We start from the raw sequence: 16,895 nt of genomic DNA, 5'->3' as shown, positions 1-16,895 counted from the left end.
GACTTGGTAATCGCTGTTGAAGTAGTGATTTGTTCGTGTCTGTACGGTGCTAACGCACTTGCTAACTTTTATTTCAGCGCCTTTGCCAATGACGTCACATCATAGCGCACTGTTGTTGTCTGCCGCCATCTACTGACCTTTTTTGGTATTCCCTGTTTTTAGAATTCTGTGGGCTTTTAATTTTGTGACACTTATTTATTGTTACTGTACTTGTTCAGCTTCAGAAACCCCCCACACACATTTATCTGCAAATAAATATCTAGCTTTACAAAGCCATTGCAATGAATCCTACCTTTGCCACATTCAGCAGTTAATTGAGTCATTCTAAATTAATTGCGATCTTCTTATCGGGACTTAGGATTTGGTGCCACATATGCACCAGTTTGACGCACGTGCAGTTTAACATTGGGTATATTAGGAAAAGGATACTAAGGATGGAGCTGCCAGGCAAAAGAAAAAGAGGAAGGTCTAAGAGAAGATTTATGGATGTGGTGAGAGTTGACATGCAGGTGACAGAGCGAAATGACAAGGACAAGAAGAGATGGAACAAGATGATCTGGTGTGGCGACCCCTAACAGGAGCAGCTGAAAGAAGAAGTCACTAACCATGTCATAAGGATCACCATAGACTCAGCTCATCACTTATTTCAAAGACTCCATCCATTCAGTATCCAACCCGCTATACCCTAACTACAGGGTCTCGGGGGGGTGTCTGATGGAGACAATCCCAGCCAGCACAGGGTGCAAGGCAGGAAACAAACCCCGGGCAGGGTGTCAGCCCACCACAGGGCACACACACTAGTGACAATTTAGGATCGTCAATGCACCCAACCTGTATGTCTCTAGACTGTGGGAGGAAACCCACGCAGACGCGAGGAGAACATGCAAACTCCACGCAGGGAGGACCCGGGAAGCGAACCCAGACGGGTCTTCTAACTCCGAGCAGCAGCGCTACCCACTGCGCCACCGTGCTGCCCCATTTCAAAGACACCCACCCCTCTGGTAAACACTTCATGTCAATGAAAACTAAAACTGACAGATACCTCGATGGTTTCTTTCCTGGAGCCACAGCCCTCTCAGACCAGTAACTTTGCCGTCTTCTGTGTCTATTCATGCGTTCACTCATACACTGGATGAAGGTGTGTATGTGTGCAGTATGTGTGTGCACGACCAGTCACACTACACACTCACACTTTCACTTGCACATCTCCTTTATGACTGTACTGTTCTGCAACTTTGTTTTTAGGTTTTTCTTTTTAACTTAAGCTATTTATGTTGTTTGTATGTGATGTTATGTTGAGTTATAAGCAGCGCCAAACCTACCAAGTCACACTGCTGTACATTAAGTACTTGTGAATAAAAGTCATTCTTATTCTGATTGTCCTTCAGCAAGTTTCTCCCATCTTCACACAGGCTCTCTGGAGCTCAGCCAGCGTGACCATCAGGTTCCTGGCCACCTCTCTCACTAAAGCACTGATTGCTCAGTTTGACCGGGTCTCCAGCTCCAGGAAGTGGAAAACTGGTTGTTTTCAGACTTTTTCCATTTAAGAATGATGGAGGCCACTGTGCTCCTGGGAACCTTCAGATCTGCACCTCAACACAATCCTGTCTTTGAGCTCTGCGGGCAAGTCCTTTGACATTAGAACATCAGTACACTCGGGACGAGAACAGGCCATTCAGCCCAACAAAGCTCGCCAGTCCTGTCCACTTATTTCTTCCAAAAAAACATCAAATCGAGTTTTGAAAGTCCCTAAAGTCTAACTGTCCACCACACGACTTGGCCGCTTATTCCAAGTGTCTGTCGTTCTTTGTGTAAAGAAAAACTTCCTCATGTTTGTGTGACATTTCACCTTCACAAGTTTCCAAATGTGTCCCCATGTTCTTGATAAGCTCATTTTAAAGTCACAGTCTCGATCCACTGGACTAATTCCCTTCATAATTTTAAACACTTCAATCATGTCACCTCTTAATCTTCTTTTGTTTAAACTGTAAAGGCTCAGCTCTTTTAATCTTTCCTCATCACTCATCCCCGGTAGCCCTGAATCAGCCTAGTCGCTCTTCTCTGGACCTTTTCTAGTGCTGCTATGTCTTTATGGAGACCCAAACTGCCCCCAGGACTCCAGATGAGGCCTCACCAGTGTGTTATAAAGCTTGAGCAGAACCTCCTGTGACTTGTACTCCACACATCAAGGCGCTATATAACCTGACATTCTGTTAATGGCTTCTGTATGGCAGTTGATAGTGTCAAGCCCACCATGACTCCTAAATCCTTCTCTTGAGGTGGACTTTGGATGTTCAGAACACCCATTGTGTATTCAAACCTCACATTTTCACTTCCTACGTGTCATACTTTACATTTCATTACATTACATTTTCTTCTGTTTAGACTGTAAAGGCTCAGCTCTTTTAATCTTCACTCATCACTCATCCCCGGTAGCCCTGAATCAGCCTCGTCGCTCTTCTCTGGACCTTTTCTAGTGCTGCTATGTCCTTTTTGTAGACTGGAGACCACAACTGCCCCCAGGACTCCAGATGAGGCCTCACCAGTGTGTTATAAAGCTTGAGCGTCACCTCCTGTGACATTAGTAAATGACTTGCGGGTAAATGCAGACAGAGGCCATTTATCTGTTCTCATCCTCTTAGATCTGAGTGCCGCATTTGACACCATTGATCACAATATTCTTAGAAATCGCCTTAGTCAATGGGTGGGCCTCTCTGGCAGGGTCTTAAATTGGTTTGAATCCTACCTGACAGGGAGAAAATTTTTTGTTAGTTGTGGGAATTACAACTCGAAGACACCTGATATCCAATATGGCGGTCCACAAGGCTCTATCCTGGTCCGCTGCTCTTCTCAATCTACATGCTTCTGTTAGGTCAGATTATCTCAGGGCACAACGTGAGCTACCACAGCCATGCTGATGACACACAGCTGTACTTATCAATAGCACCTGATGACCCCGACTCTCTCGATTCACTAACACAATGTCTGACTTGTATCTCAGAATGGATGAATAGTAACTTTCTCAAGTTAAATAAAGAGAAAACTGAAATCTTAGTGATTGGCAATAATGGATACAATGAGGCTATTAGAAATAAACTGGATACATTAGGATTAAAAGTCAAGACAGAGGTAAAAAGCTTAGGGGTGATTGTTGACTGTAATCTGAATTTTAAATCCCAAATTCATCAGACCACAAGGACAGCATTTTTTCACTTAAGAAACATAAGTAAAGTTAGACCTCTGATATCACTGAAAGATGCTGAGAAATGAGTTCACGTGTTTGTTTTCAGTCGACTAGATTACTGTAATGCACTCCTCTCAGGACCACCCAAAAAAGACAGAAATCACTTGCAACGAGAGCAGAATGGAGCTGCTAGAATCCTAACTAGGAAAAGAAAATCTGAACACATTTCTCCAGTTTTAATGTCACTACACTGGTCACCTGTGTCATTCAGGATTGATTTTAAAATTCTGCTTATGGTTTATAAAGCCTTAAATAATCTGCTCCATCTTATATATCAGAATGTCTGACACCTTATATTCTAAATCGTAACCTCAGATCCTCAAATGAGTGTCTCCTTAGAATTCCAAGAACAAAACTTAAAAGAAGTGGTGAGGCGGGCAGGCGGCCTTCTGCTGTTATGCACCTCAAATCTGGAATAGCCTGCCAATAGGAATTCACCAGGCTGATACAGTAGAGCTCTTTAAAACATGGCTGAAAACACATTACTTTAACATGGCCTTCTCATAACTTCACTTTAACTTAATCCTGATACTCTGTATGTTCAATTCATCATAACAACTATTCATGGTGGCTCTAAAATCGGTACTGACCCCTACTCTCTCTTCTGTTTCTTTTTCCGGTTTCTTTGTGGTGGTGGCCTGCGCCACCTCCACCTACTCAAAGCTTCATGATGCTCCAACATTGATGGATGGATTAAAGGCAGAAGTCTACGTGACCATCATCATCATCAAGCCCTTCCGTGAGAATCCTAAATCCAAAGAGGACTGTTTCATTTATGTTAGGTAGAATGCCCAGAGGGGACTGGTCAGGGGGTCTCATGGTCTGGAATCCCTACAGATTTTATTTTTTTCTCCAGCCGTCTGGAGTTTTTTTGTTTTTTCTGTCCCCCCTGGCCATTGAACCTTACTCTTATTCGATGTTAATGTTGATTTATTTTGTTTTATAATTGTATCTTTCATTTTTCTATTCTTTAATATGTAAAGCACTTTGAGATACTGTTTGTATGAAAATGTGCTATAGAAATAAATGTTGTTGTTGTTGTACTCCACACATCAAGGCGCTATATAACTTGACAGTCTGTGAGCCTTCTTAATGGCTTGTCTGGAAGTCGATATCTCAGAGTCCACTATGACTCCTAAATCTTCTCATAAGGTGTACTCTTGATTTTCTGACCACCCGTCATGTATTCAAACCTAATATTTTTACTTCCTATGCGTAATTCTTTACATTTACTGACATTAAATTTCATCTTCCACAAATCTGCCCAAGTCTGTCTGCTATCCAAGTCCTTCTGTGATGATATAACGGATTCCAAATGATCTGCTAATACACCTATCTTGGTATCATCTGCCAACTTAACCAAATGACCACATGGTTTGGTTTTTGCTCACCTCTGTGTCTTCGCTAGACAGGCCTGTGTCTTTCCTAATCAGGTCCAGTCATCTGAGTTGACCACAGGTGGACTCCAGACATCTTATTGATGGTCTATAGAATATTTGTGTCAGATTTCATTTATTCTTAGGTATTCGAGTATCATTGTGTAGTTATTCTACTTCCTCTTTCTCTGCTGCTTTCTAAGCGTATACCTTAATTATTGTATGGCTTATAACATGCTTTGTAAGTCTGCTAAATAAATCGTAATAATTTTAATAGCACTGAGGTATTTGGTGACTGCACCTTAAGACAAAACCATGAAATATGAAAGCAGTTAGAAAACAGAAACAAACCACAACAAGAAAAGAGAAAATGTGGGAAGGAGAAGGGCCCAAAACAAACCACGGCAGTGCAGGACACGTCCATCTTAAGGTCATCCACCCTTAACTGAAGTGGAGGGATCATCAAACACGTCTCACGTGCGCCTGTGGTGTTTTTGCACGTCGCACACCAGCAACACTTCACTCCTTAAGAAGTGAACCGGAGTGACAAAGAGCCGCCAGTGGAGTGTCTGCCAATAGAGTGTGGGTGGCCGTCAGTGAATCGGCCTTCATCCGATTATTTTTGGTTTAATTTGTTAATTTTAGTTTTAGTTTTGCTTTGTGTTTGGTGCCTCAGGGCCCAGGGCCACCTAACCAGCTGTGTCTCATGACTCGTAAGCCGCTGTGGCACAACCTGTGTAAAGCACCCAAGGGCACCAGTGATTGCAGAAATGCAAGACTGAAAGAAATTAAAACGACAGATTCGGAATGATTTTTGGTAATGTTTGAAATGCTACCCTGCAGCGACATCTACTGGCCAGATGGTGCTAAAAAAACTGACAAAGAAAGAGCAGAGGCTCTTCCAGGGCCACAGGGGTTGAAATATGAGGAAAGATTAAAGAGCTGAGCCTTTACAGTATAAGCAAAAGAAGATTAAGAGGTGACATGATTGAAGTGTTTAAAATTATGAAGGGAATTAGTCCAATGGGACAAGACTGTGACTTTAAAATGAGTTCAGCAAGAACACGGAGACACAGTTGATGTGAAGGGTAAATTTCACACAAACATTAGGAAGTTTTTCTTTACACAAAGAATGGTAGACACTTTGAATAAGAGACCAAGTCGTGTGGTAGACAGTAAGACTTTAGGGACTTTCAAAACTCGACTTGATGTTTTTTTGGAAGAAATAAGTGGAGAGGACTGGCGAGCTTTGTTGGGCTGAATGGCCTGTTCTCGTCTAGATTGTTCTAATGTTCTAACCTGTTGTGGAACGAGCCCAGGACACAGACATGTAGACATCGTATTAAGCACCACCACACGTTTATTTACAATTCTATTTACAGTAATAAAGTGCACCACAAACCCACAGACTCCCCCAAAGTCCAGGCCTCTTTCACTCTGCCTCACCCTTCAGGCCGCCACACAAGCGCTTGTCCTCTCCTCACCCGACTCCAGCCCTGAATGAAGAGAGGCAGCCCCTTTTATAGTTAAATTCGATGTGCTCCAGGTTCTTCTCTGCAATCTTCCACCAGAACTCGCCAGTGTGGTGGAAGTGCTGGCTGTGCACCCGGAAGCACTCCGGGTGTCCCTGGTCCTCTTCCCCCCAGCACTTCCGGGTGTGACAGAAGTGCTGAGGTCCAGGGCTTTAAAGGCAGCGGGGCACCCCCTGGCGCTGACCACTGGCCCCTACAGGGTTGAGCTTCCAAGCCCTGCACCCGAGGTCCCCAAAGCAGCCAAGGCGGTTGCCCCCTCATGGTCTGGAGGAGGCGCAAGCCCTTCAATCAATCAATCAATCAATTAACATTTATTTATATAGCACATATTCATACAAAAAAATGTAGCTCAAAGTGCTTTACAAAATGAAGAACAGAAAAATAGAAGACACTAAAAAATAAACATAAGTCAACATTAATTAACATAGAATAAGAGTAAGGTCCGATGGCCAGGGTGGACAGAAAAAAAAAAAACTCCAAAGGCTGGAGAAAAAAATAAAATCTGTAGAAGTTCCAGACCACGAGACCGCCAGCCCAGTCCCCTCTGGGCAATCTACCTAACATAAGTCAAACAGTCCTCTTTGTATTTAGGGTTTTCATGGAAGGACCTGATGATGATGGTCACGTAGACTTCTGGCTTTCAGTCCATCAATGTTGGAGCATCATGAAGCTTTGAGTAGGTGGAGGTGGCGCAGGCCACCACCACAAAGAAACCAGAAAAAGAAACAGAAGAGAGAGTTGGGGTCAGTACGGATTTTAGAGCCACCATGAATAGTTATTATGAAGAATTGAACATACAGAGTATCAGGATTAAGTTAAAGTGAAGTTATGAGAAGGCCATGTTAAAGTAATGTGTTGTCAGCAGTGTTTTAAAGTGCTCTACTGTATCAGCCTGGTGAATTCCTATTGGCAGGCTATTCCAGATTTTAGGTGCATAACAGCAGAAGGCCGCCTGCCTCACCACTTCTTTTAAGTTTAGCTTTTGGAATTCTAAGGAGACACTCATTTGAGGATCTGAGGTTACGATTTGGAATATAAGGTGTCAGACATTCCGATATATAAGATGGAGCAGATTATTTAAGGCTTTATAAACCATAAGCAGAATTTTAAAGTCAATCCTGAATGACACAGGTGAACCAGTGTAGTGACATCAAAACTGGAGTGATGTGTTCGGATTTTCTTTTCCTAGTTAGGATTCTAGCAGCTGCATTCTGCACTCGTTGCAAGTGATTTATGTCTTTTTTGGGTAGTCCTGAGAGGAGTGCGTTACAGTAATCTAGTCGACTGAAAACAAACGCGTGAACTAATTTCTCAGCATCTTTCAGTGATATCAGAGGTCTAACTTTACTTATGTTTCTTAAGTGAAAAAATGCTGTCCTAGTGATCTGATGAATATGCGATTTAAAATTCAGATTACAGTCAACGGTTACCCCTAAGTTTTTTACCTCCGTCTTGACTTTTAATCCTAGTGCATCAAGTTTATTTCTAATAGCCTCATTGTATCCATTATTGCCAATCACTAAGATTTCAGTTTTCTCTTTATTTAGTTTGAGAAAATTACTATTCATCCATTCAGAGATACAAGTCAGACATTGTGTTAGTGAATCGAGAGAGTCGGGGTCATCAGGTGCTATTGATAAGTACAGCTGTGTGTCATCAGCATAGCTGTGGTAGCTCACGTTGTGCCCTGAGATAATCTGACCTAATGGAGGCATGTAGATTGAGAAGAGCAGCGGACCAGGATAGAGCCTTATGGACCACCATATCGGATATTGTGTGTCTTTGAGATTTGATTACCACAACTCAGAAAGAATTTTCTCCTTGCCAAGTAGGATTTAAACCAATTTAAGACCCTGCCAGAGAGGCCCACCCATTGACTAAGGCGATTTCTAAGAATATTATGATCAATGGTGTCAAATGCAGCACTCAGATCTAAGAGGATGAGAACAGATAAATGGCCTCTGTCTGCATTCACCTGCAAGTCATTTACTACTTTAACGAGTGCAGTTTCTGTGCTGTGATTTGTTCTGAAGCCTGACTGAAGGTTTATTGAGGTGGTCATTTAACTGCATAATGGCTGCCTTCTCTAGAATTTTACTTAAGAAGGGCAGGTTAGAGATGGGTCTAAAATTTTCAAAGGCAGAGGGGTCAAGATTATTTTTCTTGAGCAGGGGTTTAACTACAGCAGTCTTAAGACAGTCTGGGAAGACCCCCGTATCTAATGATGAATTAACTATGTCCAGAATATTGTCAATTAGCACGCCTGATATTTCTTTGAAAAACCTGGTTGGTATTGGGTCAGGGACGCAGGTGGAGGGTTTCAGTTGAGAGATTATAAAATGTAATTCAGGTAAATCTATCCTAGTGAAAGAGTTTAATTTGTTTATAATGGAGTACCGGGGCTTTGGAGGTTCTGCAGTGTTGGGGAGATAAACTATGTTATCTCTAATATCATTAATTTTTTGATTGAAAAATACAGCAATGTTCTCACAGGTTTCACTGGAAGTATTCTGGGAGCATTCCTTTGAGTTACCTGGTTTAACAGACGATCAATTGTAGAAAATAAGACTCTGGGATTACTAGCATTGTTATTTATAATATTAGAGAAATAGCAGCCTCTCAAGACGGACTGTGTTATTGTATTCTGTTATTTTAGCCTTCAGTATCTCATAATGGATAGTTAGATTAGTTTTTTTCTCCGGTCCTCTTGGGCATCCCAACTAGGTAGCAGCCCCAGGCACTCGCCACACTGTCTACAGACCCACGTTGTACTGAAAAACTCACCAGAAACTTCAAAAGACTTTGTTGGACAGTTATCTTATCCAAAGATCTTGACTACACACTGCTCTTCTCTCTTGTTAAATGAATCTTAGCCTGAAAGGGTCTATTTATTTTTTACATTTAAGATGTCTCACAGGAGCGGCATGGTAGCGCAGGGGGTTAGTCTGAGAGTATAAGCAATGTGAAGATTTTAGGAACAGCATAACTAACCTTAAAGAAATCTTTAAGCTTAACTACAATATGCTGTTCTATAAATTGCTGGTGAGAGTATAAATCACATTCTTTATTACAAAGGTCAGACACACAGCATATCCCTTTATCATACAATTCTGGTATAAAATAGACTTTTTCAAAATAAAATGTGCTGATTGTTCCATATGAATGCTGAGTGAGGTGAAAATTTGTATTTGTGGGTGATAAAATTGTGTTCCAAGAGTCAAGGCCTTGTTTGTGAAAATTGGATAACTGGACATGTAGCAAAGGACCACTTTATCTTTAGTATGTTCAGGACTTATAGTGTTCACTCCGGAGTGTCGATCAGGACACTGGCAAATGATGTAGAGAATTCCACACAGCAGCTTAGATCGAAATTGAACTCATTTATTTGGAGATATACAGCTGTATTCGAATAGGTATAGGTGTATTTGTATGTGTGGTCTACAATAAAAAAGAATACATAAAACTTATTGATAAAGTACCCAAAGTCCACTAGATGGCAGTATTACTGAAATTAAGCACTAGCTTACCGGCAGTATAAAATCTAAATCAATAACGTAATCAGTACATGTAAACGACTTTACATCTTAACATATAAAAACATAAAATACAAGTAAAACGCAAACGAATCCACCTTATGGAGGAATATTTCGGACAAAATGAAATAAATAAATAAATGCGTAAATAAATAAAAGTACTGTGAAATGTGAGCATAAATAAATAAATGTGTCATGAAATGAGAGCCTTAATAAATAAATATGTCATGAAATGAGAGCATAAATAAATAAATGTGTCACGAAATATGTTTTTGTTGCTTATTTATTTAGTTCATTTTGTCCGTAACATTCCTGCAAACTGTCATGAAATACGGCTTGAAATAAAACTGTCACTTTCACTCGTCAAAGTTGAGAGGGTGGGCTCTAACACTCCCTCTAGTTACTGATTGGTGAATCGATAGCCCAAGAATTAATTAGAAAAATGCTTACTACTGCCGATGAAATGGATTCTGCCGAAGATATTACGTATTTCAGAAAGAGAATTAAGGATTTATCGGAAGAAATTACAATGTTGGCGGCCCTTTTAGAACTGAGTATTTGACCCTTGTTTTACGAGTATAAAATCAGTTGCATATTCGCAGCTACTTTTTCAAACAACTGTACATCTCTGATCAGTGGTAAAGTTGTTCAGTTCAAAATATTAGGTGGAGCTGCTTTGGGCATTTCATGTCAAAGTACCTAAACTAATACAGCCGTTGCAGCTTACCGTATATCAAACTGGCTCATTCACCTTGTGATCGTCTTCTCTGATACATCATATAGATCTGCAAACTGTTGTACTTTTAAACCGCATAACAGAAGGTGTTCTATTGACTCATCTCGAATGATGAAACTGTGATGGAACTGCGTCACCTGAACTGGAGTGTAGTAGAGTCCGTTCCACCTGTTCTTCGATAATTTCAAAAACAGTTTCATCTATATCGGAGTCTAAAAGGGCCGCCAACATTGTAATTTCTTCCGATAAATCCTTAATTCTCTCTCTGAAATACGAAATATCTTCGGCAGAATCCATTTCATCGGCAGTAGTTAGCATTTTTCTAATTAATTCTTGTGCTATCGATTCACCAATCAGTAACTAGAGGGCGTGTTAGAGCCCACCCTCTCAACTTTGACGAGTGAAAGTGACAGTTTTATTTCAAGCCGTATTTCATGAAGGTTTGCAGGAATGTTACGGACAAAATGAAATAAATAAATAAGCAACGAATAACATATTTCGTGACACATTTATTTATTTCTGCTCTCATTTCATGACATATTTATTTATTAAGGCTCACATTTCACAGTACTTTTATTTATTTATTTCATTTTGTCCGAAATATTCCTCCATACCACCTCTGGTCATCAACGCACACTTATCTTAACTCGGTACACTGCTGATTCTTACTTATAACAAACAAATGCTTCTCTATGCGAAATTGACTATTGCGGCACTCATGCACCTTCTTCGCTTTTTTAACATCCCATAATAGACACTCTCGTGCATGCTGGGAGGTGCACCTTTAAATGTGATCCATGTCCGTTTATAATTGATATCTCTCTAAAAGGACAGATAAATTGCTGTTCTTTAAATCACAGGGTAGTAAGAAGCTTAGGCAACCACAGGTTTTAAAAATTAAATCAGGAAGTCAAAACCGCGGGCCATTGACATTAGAGATGCATTTTTTGATCCATAAAATTTTAAAAACGGAATTTATAGTTTGGAAGTCAAGAACATTTAACCCCCCTTCTAAGTATTGTTTAATCATGGTATTCCGTTTTATATATTCTATCTTATTTTTCCAAATAAATTTGAATAAGTCTGAATTAATAAGCAAGTTTTGGAGGTAATAGACAAACCTTGATACCCCCTCTGCCTTAGCAAGTAAAATCCGTATATATAATACGCTACCCTGGTTTTTCGTTTGTCTGTCCAGGATTTTAAATCACCTGTACCTCGCAAACCGTTTGACCTGAAATTTGGTACACATACACTACGTGACTTCTACTGCCCGCTTTCAGGATGATGATTGACCTCCAAGGCTGTTCCTCTTTTTATTTTATTTTATTGTAGAATCAACTCTCGGCAGCGGGCACCCGGGCGGCGCATGCGTACAGATGTCGTTCTCATTGCTCTTCATATCTGAAATCATTGAAGACTTAAATGCCAGCTTAAGTGAAAAATTAAGGAAAACGTACTAAGTAGTTGTAATACGAAAACGGACTTAATCAGTTTTAACGCGAAAAGATGCCGACGAAAGAAGAGAAGACGCCGGCCGCTAGTGTGGAGAAAAGAAGAGCTGCTCAGGAAGCAACCAGCGCATAAACCTCTGAGCAAACGAATGATAAACAGAGACGGAGAAAGAGGAGGAAAACTAGGAATGCTCAAGTCAAGTGTATTCTGCAGTGCGCCGATAATTTCCTTTATTTTATTTTTTTTTTAGGAAATTGAGAGATAGCGTGTAATCTGTAGATCTGCATAATGCGATACCCCAGTAAGTGTCGGGGTCCTTAACAGTTACTCCACAGACAGTTAAAATTTCGCATTTGTTTGTAATGAGAAGTCAAGCAAAATGACCCTTTTATTTCTGTACACCTTTATGAGGCGCATTTATTTGTATTCATTTTCAGACCTGATGAGTTGGAAAAGAGAGCAATTTCTTTTAAAGCACTGGGTACCTGATGATCATTCTTAAGATGAAGACGAGCGACATCGACTAACTGACTCGTTACCTGTCGACAGGTTCTGTACGTTGATCTTTGCGGCGCATCACCCCGCTCCCCTGATCGTGTTGGCTTCAGAAGGAACTGCGTCACGTTCGAAAGTGAAACTACGAGTACTAAACCTAAATAGGAAACGTAATGGCGGATAGACGATCTCTTATTCCATAAAGCCGGTCTATGTTTCTTATGTCTTGGAGAAGATGGGGCGATTTCTCGCCGGGACGACCTTCCTGATCGTTCTATCGACCCTCGGATTTTTTGTGACGGACGCGGACGGTGGGTACATCGATCGGGTTGCGGGTGTTGTAGGGTGGGGTGATAGGCCTTTGTAAACGAGACACGTCGTGAAGGATTGTGCAGTTTGACAGTAAGTCCAAATGTGACAGATGGCGTGCAGATACCGCAGCCGAGCGCTGGAAATGGCGGGCCAGAGCGGTGGGGCGGCATAGCGAAGGAGTAACTGCTTAGTCCAGGGAGGCCAAGAAGGGTGAAGTGGAAGTGACCAGTTTGGCCGAGACGTTAAGGGAGAGAGTGAGTCGAGGCCGGTTAAGTTAAAGACGGGCGTGTAAACAACATCGTCGTCGACTTCTTTTTACTTGCATAGTAGACGGAAGTCAACTTAAACTTGAAATGTGAAACTCGCTATCTCTGAGAACCTGATAATAAAGCGACTGGAGCACATTGTGATCATACGTAACTCTGTAACGTGGGGATTTACTGACAAGCCTTTTATTGTGTGTATGTCGTCTTTAAAATGGAATAAAACACACAAATCCGTGCAATATCCACACAAGACCGACACCCAAATCAACGACGGGTCAATTTAGTGACATCCTTTGCATCTTTGTGAGCACAGTTAACTATTTAAAATTGAGTTACGTATGCAGAATATCGTTCAAATTACAACGGACACAATTCAAATAATTTGTTTTTTAAGGTAAAACCTTCACATCTCCCCTTCTGCGTTCTGCTCAAACCAAGACCCCTCAAGTGGCGTGTAGAAGTCGCCCAATTTCTCCAGACTGAGGCCTTAGCCTCTCACCCAAAATGGCAGGTGTTGTACATTTCAGAATTAAAACTCCCCCATTTTAAAAGCTCATCACATAAAAAGATAGATAAGGGGCAGAGGATTTAGGGTGGAATACAAGTATGCAGGACTGACAAAACTTTGGAAGTGTAGTATTTTAGGGCAGCGTTTTTGATTTCATAGTCCTGTTTAATATAGTGCTTTGAGCATTGGAAAGGAGCAATAGAAATCAAATGCATTATTATTATGTGAATCGTTTAAGTTTTCTCAACTTGTTAAAGTTAACACCACCATATGCCAAATGAGAGAGACTGGGCCAGCTAGCTGTTTTATGAGATAATAATTCTTTGCATGTATATAGCACTTTTCTCACTACTCAAAGTGCTCAGCCTTACTCTAGGGCCCAACAGGGCAGATTCCCTTTTGGCATTTATGGGATTCGAACTGGCAACCTTCTGATTGGCAGTGCAGACCACTAGCCTCAGAGCCACCACACTGAACGATGCCGCTGAAGCCATCGCAAGACCCTTTATGGACCAAACTGGGTTACAGTGTAGTGGTGCTGTACATACTGACCAGAATATCAGAAGCAAATAATACAAAAAACAAAACCTGCAGCGCTGACCATCAAACAATACGTGACAATCTTAAACCACAAATATTAAAGAGAGCTTTTAGAAGTCAGCCACAGGTAAAAAGACGAGGAATGATCCACTGGAAAAATGAAGACAAAGTAAAAGTCCAGATTAAACTGATGTGAATGTGACAAAAAGATATGCATAAAAAAATCAATACAACAGAGTGCTACAGTATTTAACTTTGTGATACATTATGGATACTCGGCACAAGTAGATGAACTCTTTTTAATATAGGAACATTGTGCTGTGCTGCCATTTAATGCTTTGCCATTTGTGAGAATATTAAAAATAATACTTTATGAGTGCATAACATGATGTCTTCTGGCTGTTGGTAGCTGCAGATGTTAGCATTCCTGTAGAGTTTCTTGTGCTATAATTTCTGTCCATGTTTAAGTTGAACGTTTGCATCTTTTTTGCTTTTCACAGTGTTAAAGCATATAAAAAGCAATTGAGAGCAAGAAACGGCGATCATTATTTGCAAAGTGGAAATATACTGATAGGCCTTTTATTGTTATGTGTGTGTGTGTTTTTTTTTTTGTTTGGATTAAATGAAGTATTGCTTTCTAAATTGAATAAAACGCTGAAATTGGTATAATGTATGCATAAAATTGAGAAAAACGTATACAATATTTGTCAATTTATTCACCTCCCTTGCTTTTTTGTGAACATAATTAACTAATTAAAAATCTTTACTAATAAGTCATGTATGCAAGTAGTGTTGAAATTAAAGCAGCCACTATCCAAAAGTAGTTTATTTAAGGTAAAAGCCTCACCTGACTTCCACAAGACCCCTTTTAAATTGTCATATGAAAGCTTGATGGTTTTTGACGGCTGAGGCCTCCAGGGCTCTGAACAAATCCAAATCCTATTATGTGATGTCATCTCCTGTTGAATTCTGCTCCCTACTTGTAATATTTCTATTGCATTTCTATTCTATTGTATTGTTCTGTTCTGTGTATTGTGTTGTATTGACCCCCTATTTCTTTTTGACACCCACTGCACGCCCAGCCTACCTGGAAAGGGGTCTCTCTTTGAACTGCCTTTCCTGAGGTTTCTTCCATTTTTTTCCCTATAAAGTTTTTTGGTGGTCTTTCTTTGTCTTCTTTGAGAGTCAAGGCTGGTGGGCTGTCAAAAGGCAGGGCCTGTTAAAGCCCATTGCGGCACTTCTTGTGTGATTTAGGGTGATAAAAATGTAAATTGTATTGATGCCTTCTCGCCTCAAATGACAGGTGTACACTTCACTTCAAAGACAAATTCCTAGTTTTAAAAATTGATCACAAAAAAAAAAAATACACAAGGGACTGAGGATTTAGGGTGGAATGAAAGTGTCCAAGATTGACCCATCTTGTGAGATCCTCTAGGAGTTTCTATTCATTTGCCATCAGATTGTTAAATCAACAACAGTGTAATATTTTTGTTGTGTTAGATTATTTCTACTATTGCTGTGTTATATTTTCTGGTATCATGTTACTATTAGCTCTTTCTTTAGACACAGTCTGGGATATATATATATATATATATATATATATATATATATATATATATATATATATATATATATATATATATATATATATCTCTCTCTCTCTCTCTCTCTCTCTCTCTCTCTCTCTCTCTCTCTCTCTATCTATAGATATAGATATATATATATAGATATATATATATATATATATATAGAGATATATATATAGAGAGATATATATCTATATATATATATATATATATATATATATCTATATATATATATATATATAGAGATATATATATAGAGAGATATATATATATATATAGAGAGAGATATATATATAGAGAGATATATATATATATATAGAGAGAGATAGATATATTTTTATATACAGTATATTTTTATGTATAGATATATTCATTCCATCGTATGCTCCAGTATGATTTTGCATGTGACAAATCAAACACAGTGACACGTTGAGAACAGTAATTGTGGAGGGTGTGCTATGTTTTTGCTTTTGCAGTTCATTTTATGAATCCTTTATTTTGCTTTTCCCAGTTTGTCAATGTTAGCTGAACTTGAGGATACAGAGATCGGGCCGGCCACCTGTCTGTTTTACATGATGCTGTTGAGGGCGCGTGCGTTCATAGAGTACTTTTGGAGCAATCAGGTTTACCATACAGTGTTGAAGGGCTCCTCGATGAATTGTGCAGTATATTAATCACGACTGCCTCGACATACTAACTGAGTAAAGTGATGATTACTGCATTTTATTTAGTATTCCCGTCCTCTGGTAGATTGAGCATTCTCGGTTACAAATTGTTCAACACTGCGAATGAGTGCAGTAATCAAGCACTGAAACATTCAGAAAGTGTGAGTGCAACTGGTGAATCGGAGGCACTTGCATTATAAGGCTAATGTGATAAAAAGTTTTTTGAGTCTGATCCCAAACAACATCTGTTAACATGTGTGACTGATTGCAATTCATGTCTGTTTGCAGCAATTTCCAGATAATTTGACAAGTATATTTTTAAACCTAGATTACTTGACACTTTGTGGGCATTTATGTTCTAAAATAAAGAGAATCCCACATAATTTGGAAATTGTTTTCAAAAGTGTACTGTGTAAGCTGTTCAATCACTACACGTAGTGCTGGGTGGTCTTACCAAAATTCTATATCCTGGTATTTTTCACAGTATTCAACGGTATTTTTTTCCCATGCATGAGTAGATGTTAACCACATTTTCCACTGCAATTACTGCAGTAGACTGGCCAAGAATGACCCGTTCCACTGTCATGAAAATTGTACATCTCTCTATTATTAAAAAAAAAAAAATCTTAGCAGGGAGACCAGGAAGA

At 39.8% G+C, this 16,895-nt stretch overlaps 1 protein-coding gene across 2 annotated transcripts in view; it reads left to right on the top strand.

The window, feature by feature from the left end:
- Positions 1 to 12,057: 12,057 nt before the first annotated feature.
- Positions 12,058 to 16,895, top strand: part of LOC120516693 — a 46,377-nt gene continuing 41,539 nt past the window's right edge. The window contains exon 1 of one of the 2 annotated variants that reach the window (XM_039738571.1): positions 12,058 to 12,177. In XM_039738571.1, coding sequence (XP_039594505.1) covers positions 12,165 to 12,177 — 13 coding nt within the window. In that variant the 5' untranslated portion in view covers positions 12,058 to 12,164. The other variant, XM_039738564.1, reaches the window with a different exon arrangement.

This window comes from Polypterus senegalus, chromosome 1 (assembly GCF_016835505.1).
Source record: "Polypterus senegalus isolate Bchr_013 chromosome 1, ASM1683550v1, whole genome shotgun sequence".
Lineage (NCBI taxonomy): Eukaryota > Metazoa > Chordata > Cladistia > Polypteriformes > Polypteridae > Polypterus > Polypterus senegalus.
Note: the sequence above shows the minus strand (reverse complement) of the source record. Positions and strands in the feature narration are given on the sequence as shown.